Source organism: Garra rufa, chromosome 10, assembly GCF_049309525.1.
Source record: "Garra rufa chromosome 10, GarRuf1.0, whole genome shotgun sequence".
Lineage (NCBI taxonomy): Eukaryota > Metazoa > Chordata > Actinopteri > Cypriniformes > Cyprinidae > Garra > Garra rufa.
In genome coordinates this window covers 38,435,277-38,441,362 of record NC_133370.1, presented here as the reverse complement: position 1 = coordinate 38,441,362, position 6,086 = coordinate 38,435,277, and the positions used below count along the sequence as shown (strand labels likewise).

At 36.6% G+C, this 6,086-nt stretch overlaps 1 protein-coding gene across 1 annotated transcript; it reads left to right on the top strand.

Annotated features, from left to right (window-relative positions):
* The first annotated feature begins 2,195 nt into the window (after positions 1-2,195).
* On the top strand, positions 2,196-5,386 carry bambib (BMP and activin membrane-bound inhibitor homolog (Xenopus laevis) b). The gene is made up of 3 exons (XM_073849302.1): positions 2,196-2,635; positions 3,107-3,388; positions 3,868-5,386. The coding sequence occupies exons 1-3, from the start codon at positions 2,560-2,562 to the stop codon at positions 4,281-4,283; spliced, it is 774 nt and encodes a 257-aa protein (XP_073705403.1). The 5' UTR covers positions 2,196-2,559; the 3' UTR covers positions 4,284-5,386.
* The last annotated feature ends 700 nt before the right edge of the window (positions 5,387-6,086 follow it).

Here is a 6,086-nt window from a genome sequence, read left to right as displayed (position 1 = left end):
GTTCATCAGTTTCTTGTTTGTCCTGAGCAGTTAAACTGCTAATTTTTCTCAAGAAAAACAACAGCATCTGCATAGTTGAACCCTTCTAACAGTGACGTAATGATTTTGAGATTCATCTTTTCATTCTGAAGACTCGATTAATACTATAATAATACTATTGCAGAAGGTGCAACGATTTGAGTATGTTGGTACATTCGAGAATGTAACAAAAGATGCATTAATAGGAAATTAATGGAATATACTAAACTTCAGAGAATTTTTTTTTATGTGTCCAAATAAAATCAAATCCAACACATTGCAATCATGTGTACACACAAATGAAGGGGTGGGCCTACAGACTATTCTTAATGTGGCAAACACTCACACAAACCCATGTACATAACATTGAGTAAGCTTATAACAGTGAGTCTTTCATTTTTAATTTTGTCGAATGAAAACACTCACATACAAAACCAATTAATTGAATGAGTCGAAGGCTTTTGTGTGTGTGTGTGTGTGTGTGTGTGTGTGTGCTACTAAACCACTGTGCGCACACCCACACACAGTTCAAAGTCAGATCAAAGTCCTAGTGCAAGATTTGTTGATGATTTCAAACAAAAAATAAATGTCTGGAACATGCTAATAGGTTTATTGTTTATTCTTAAATGTTTGGTACCATTTGGTTCCATTTTACTTTTTTGAGTTTTTTTGTTTGTTTGTTTTTTATTAGAAATAAACGATTACTTTTCTCCTACTTTGTTGGTTTGTTATAGTGCTCAGATTTGTCTGTAAGCATATTTTGGCATCTTTTTATAGTCTCACCCAACACATTTTTTTTATTCTGCAATTTTAACTTGTGATAAAATCTAAAACTTAAGTCATAGTCTGAAATCTATAAACTGTTGCTGTAATGAACTTAATCATTACAACAACAGTTCATAGATTTCAGACTATGAAGCCATTGAGAACTACAGCCATATAGTGGCTATTGATTTTTTTTTTGATATTTCGACATTATTCTCTATGCCATTATATGTCACCAAAATCACCAAAAATGTAGGTTGTGGCTGTCTGAACTTGCTGAAATGATTTTTGGTAACACTTTATTTTGATAGTCCACTTAATACATTCTACTAATAGTACCTTTGCAACTAAATGTCAACTAGCAGTCATTGGAGTATTTAATAGATTGTCTGCTTAATATCTTCTAACACTTACTTTTGATGGGTCCACAACATACAACATACTAAGAAACTTTGGAAGAATATGTCAACTTATTCTACTAACCCTAAACCTAACCTAACAGTCTACTTTGAGAGACATGTAGCTGAAAGTTAATGAGAATTAGTTGATATGTAGTTGCAAAGTTACTTAGAGTTAGCAGAATGTCTAAAGTGGACTATCAAAATAAAGTGTAACCGATTTTTTTATTTTTATTTAATTTTTTTACTGGAGTATAAGAAATATTAGAAATTGGGATCACACCTGAGACAAATTAAGGGCTGCTATACAAAGGATGCTTGAGGGTTAAGAGATTTTTGAAAAGGATAACTGGGGTAAATTGCCACTAGTATGTCTTTTGGGAAACTTAAGTTAACCTACATGTAAATATTCACATATATCCTAATACTATTTTTGAGTAATTCATTAATTTAAACGCCGGTGTCTATTTAAGGCCCTGCTGGAAAGAAACAAAACAAAAAAACAATAGACACCATCATATAATTTGTAACGGTTTTACTGGTTATAATGGGACTTGTATTGGTTTTAATAGAAAGTGTAACTCTGTGGGTTTATACTGGTGATTGGTTGCTTCTAAAATCCTATTTTAATATGTCCCAAAACACCACAGAAAACCATTTTAATGGTTTAAACGGTTAAATGTTGATGGTGTGTAATGTTTGTAAAGGTATTGTAGTGGAAACCATTATAATTTCTGTGATGGTTTCCGTTTTGTTTGTTTTTATAGCAGGGTAATAAGGTTAAAGGTTTTCTTTGACAGATCTACTGGTTTTCATCAGATGAAGAGAAAATAAGAAAATCTTCAACCACTGGCAATTGGTATTTTTACACACAGGGGTCACTGTAAGTTATAAGTCAAGCCACGCTTGTATTAGCTGTGCATGGGCACACGGGGAGGCAACAGTCACAACTCACACTCGTGTGAATGAACAGTCCCAGCGGCTCGATGACTCTTATAGGAGGAGCTGCTCTCATTCTCAAGTCTTCAACATTTAAGAGCACTCAAGCGGAGTATATACAGGAGATTATCCTTTTGAATAGTTGTGAAGTCTGAGAATCTTGCATTCGAATTCAAACAAAAATGGATTATGTCTAACATGGGTTTTTAATCTTTATTCAAACAACTACACGTCGGCTTTTCTGTGCACAGATGATTTTATCTGGAAGTCTTGAAGAGCAGCGAGGACTGGACCACGATGTGTTCATTTCTATCCAAAAATGTTACGAAAAGTTTTGAACGAAGCAAGTTGGAACACACTGTGGACAGTAATACTGTGTTTTCGGCTATAAAGTCCGTATCTATGCGAATCTGAGAGGCAAAAAAAGTGTTTTTGTCCAATGCAGCGGAACAGCAGTCTCGTTTCCATTTGGCTTCAGCTCGAGCTGTGCGCGATGGCTGTTCTCCTCACTAAAGGTGAGTGAATAACTGTTTATATGGTCAGAAGAGTCTCCAAATTTATATATTTATAATTTAGTGGAACTACAGTTAATTACATTTATAGTAAAAACAACCAACCAAGTGTATTTAAAGCCACAATAAATACATGTATGAATAATTACATATATTTTATACGCAGTAATGTAACATGAAGGCTAATGCACTTTCTTATCACTTTTTATCACTTTGCGCTGGGTGTGCAACATAAATAAGCACAAATATCAATACTAAATGTTGTATTGTTCTGTCAGAGCAATTATCCGGAACAGCATCTACAAGAACCAAAAAGCCAAATTCCAAACATGGGATCATATGACCTTTTTTATCCATTTGGCAACTAGGTTTTAAACAGGTTTTATGTTAGAAAATGAATATCAATTTTTAAGTTCTTTTGAGTTTTCAGTTGGAGTAAAGTTTTATGGAGTAATTTTTATTTTCTTGTAACAGGAGAAATACGGTGTTACTGCGATGCACCCCACTGTGTGGCCACCGGTTACATGTGCAAATCGGAGCTGAATGCCTGTTTCACCCGCACATTAGACCCTCAAAGCACCAAGTCTCCTTTATCTCATGGATGCTACGACCCTCTGTTGAACTCTGGAAAAACATGCCATCCAGATTCAACCTATGATACCATTCATGGTTCTACCACACTTCAGTGTTGCCATGAGGATATGTGCAATTACAGAGGCCTACAAGATGTCACATACAGAGGAAGTGAAATTCATGGTACGAAAATTAGTATCTTTTTTTTTTTTTTGTCAATAACTGTGCCCACTTGGTCAGTTAATAGAAGCAGCTATTGAATTCTACCAATCTACCAATTTATCAGTTTAGAATATATGAATTATCAACAGTTTTGTCAATGAGTAATTCACAGCAATTTTGAGATACATGTGCAATGAAAAGAAGTTTATTTTCAGAATATCAGTTGCATCTCAATTGCCATTTTACTTTATCAGCCATGCTTATCTTTAATAATATTACTGTGCATGGGCACATGGGGAAGCAAGATCTGAACTGGAGCTTAATTATAAAAAATGTACAATATTTAGAAACAACTTCCCCTCTGTAATTGGATGATGACCCCATTGTCTTTCAGTGTATGGAAATATCTTCTTTTGTGTACAATAGAAGAGTGTATGTCATTGTTTTTTCTTTAGTTGCTTCATAAAAAATGGTTCTAAACATTCTGTGTTCTTATTTAGATAAACGGCGACATCAAACCGAAGGCAGCCGTCATGTGATTGCACGACTACAGGAAATCTCTTCCTCCAAGGAGGTATGGTTCCGTGCAGCGGTCATCACCGTACCTATTGCTGGCGGCCTCATCTTGGTCCTCCTCATCATGCTGGCCCTGCGTATGCTTCGCAGCGAAAACCGCAGACTGCGACAACAACGGCGAGAAATGCTGTCTCGCCTTCATTACAGCTTTCACGGCCAACACCTCACCAAGGGCCATGTGGCCAAATTGGACTTAGAGTGTATGGTTCCAGTAGGAGGCCACGAGAACTGCTGCCTGACCTGCGACAAGATTCAGCAGTCTGACCTTAGCAGCCAAAGACTTCTTTCATTGGTCAGCTGGGGAAAGTACAGCGGCCGAGGCAAGCTGGAGTTTGTGTGATGGCTTTAGAATTCGTTTTCCTTTGTGGGACTTGTTTTATTTCAACCCTTCTAAAGGAGGTACTGCAAACAAGAGCTCAAAAGAGAACACTTGAAAGCTTTAACCATATGGTTGTTGCTCTAGAAGCACTTTACTTGAATTAGAGACTTGAGGAGAAGACTGTTTGTATTATAGGCTGCGACGAGGAGCGGCTTCGTGCTGGTATTCTTTATCACCGAAGGATTCCAAAAATGTATTTTGGTTTTATCATTTGCACTTTTTGTATAAAGAAACTGTTTTATTTGCTTTAATAGTGGAGTAAAACCAGTGTGTCAACAGCAAAACTGTAAAAATTGTGGGGTTACATCATCTTGTCACCTTAAAGGGACATCTTTGTACCTTATTTACCCCTAATAGTTTCATAGTGGTACATTAAGGTTGCATGTTACTGTTCTAAGGTTTTAGGGATGGATAAGGTCCTGGTGACATGCTGTTGTATCAGTAAGGTACAATTTTTGCTATTATTTTACAGTGAATAATGACTGCTGCTGTGCGAATGTGTGACTCTCAATGTTAAAGTGATAGTTCACCCAAAAATTAAAATGCTGTCATTGTTTACTCTCATGGTGTTGAAACTCAAATGTATGGGTTTTCAGTTGCTCTTGTTCATACAGTGAACGTAAATATGGCTCAAAACTCCAAAATTGGTTTCAAGCTCCAAAATGGACATAAAAGTAGTGTAAAATTGTGATCCAACCATACAAGTAATCCATATCCATAACTCTAGTCATTTAATACTAGTCATTTACAAATCAAATCATTGTTAAACTCATGTATACAAAGCCTAAATCAAATATGGTGACATGCCAATAACATCAAACCTCATCCAAAAGTTTTGGACCTTCATTGTATATACAAAAATGAACTGATATATTCAAATACATTCATGCTCTGCAGAAGAAAATAAGACTTGAATGTCATGAGGGTGAGTAACTAATCACCAAATTTTTACCTTTTTGATGAACTATCCTTTTAACATTCACTAGTCACCTCTGACCTGCTTGTAGATTGTGCTCGCTGTAAAGATTTTTCACTGTAAATATTACATGTTCAACAAGGAATCAGTTGTGGTATTTCATATCTTTATTGTCTCTTGTTCGATGAGATCGCACTGGGTGGGTGAAGCTGAACAGCACAAAAAGTACTCAGTGTTGTGTATGATATTGACAAGCTCACTATACCCGGAGGGAGAAGTCTTGGCTAATGCTTCAGTATGTCAACACGTGCACAGTTGCAACCGCTCGACTGAGGAATTGGAATCATTAGCAGCAGCATAAGGGCATGGCAGTGTAGTGTGGTAGCTATTACAATCATGTCTTGTTTTACAGTAGCGCTACACGTCTGACTGACTCAATTCCCTGGCCACAATCACTCAGACTCTTTCACTCGGCTTCTTTGGAAAGAATTCAGATCCTCTGTGTAAACTTACCCTCTCACACTACTTATTGTTAATTCCACTGGACTGGAGGTGCATTTGACACTGGTTTCCAGTGTAAATTTGATTTTATGTTGGTCTCTTTGGCTCCTTTGTTTTGTTTTGCGAACAGGTAGTGCAGTGGGTCCTAAAATCATTTTACAAATAATCCCTCACGACAGCACAGCATGTCTCTTTACTCATTTTTCATATTTCGCAGGAAGTGCAGTCAATGCACTTAACATTTTCTGTCATTTTGCATTTTAGTTCATTCAGAGATCCCAAGTCTTTCATACGCTTCCTCAGAAATGTGTCCCTGTTCACTTTCCAAGTCATCGCGGCGCTGCACA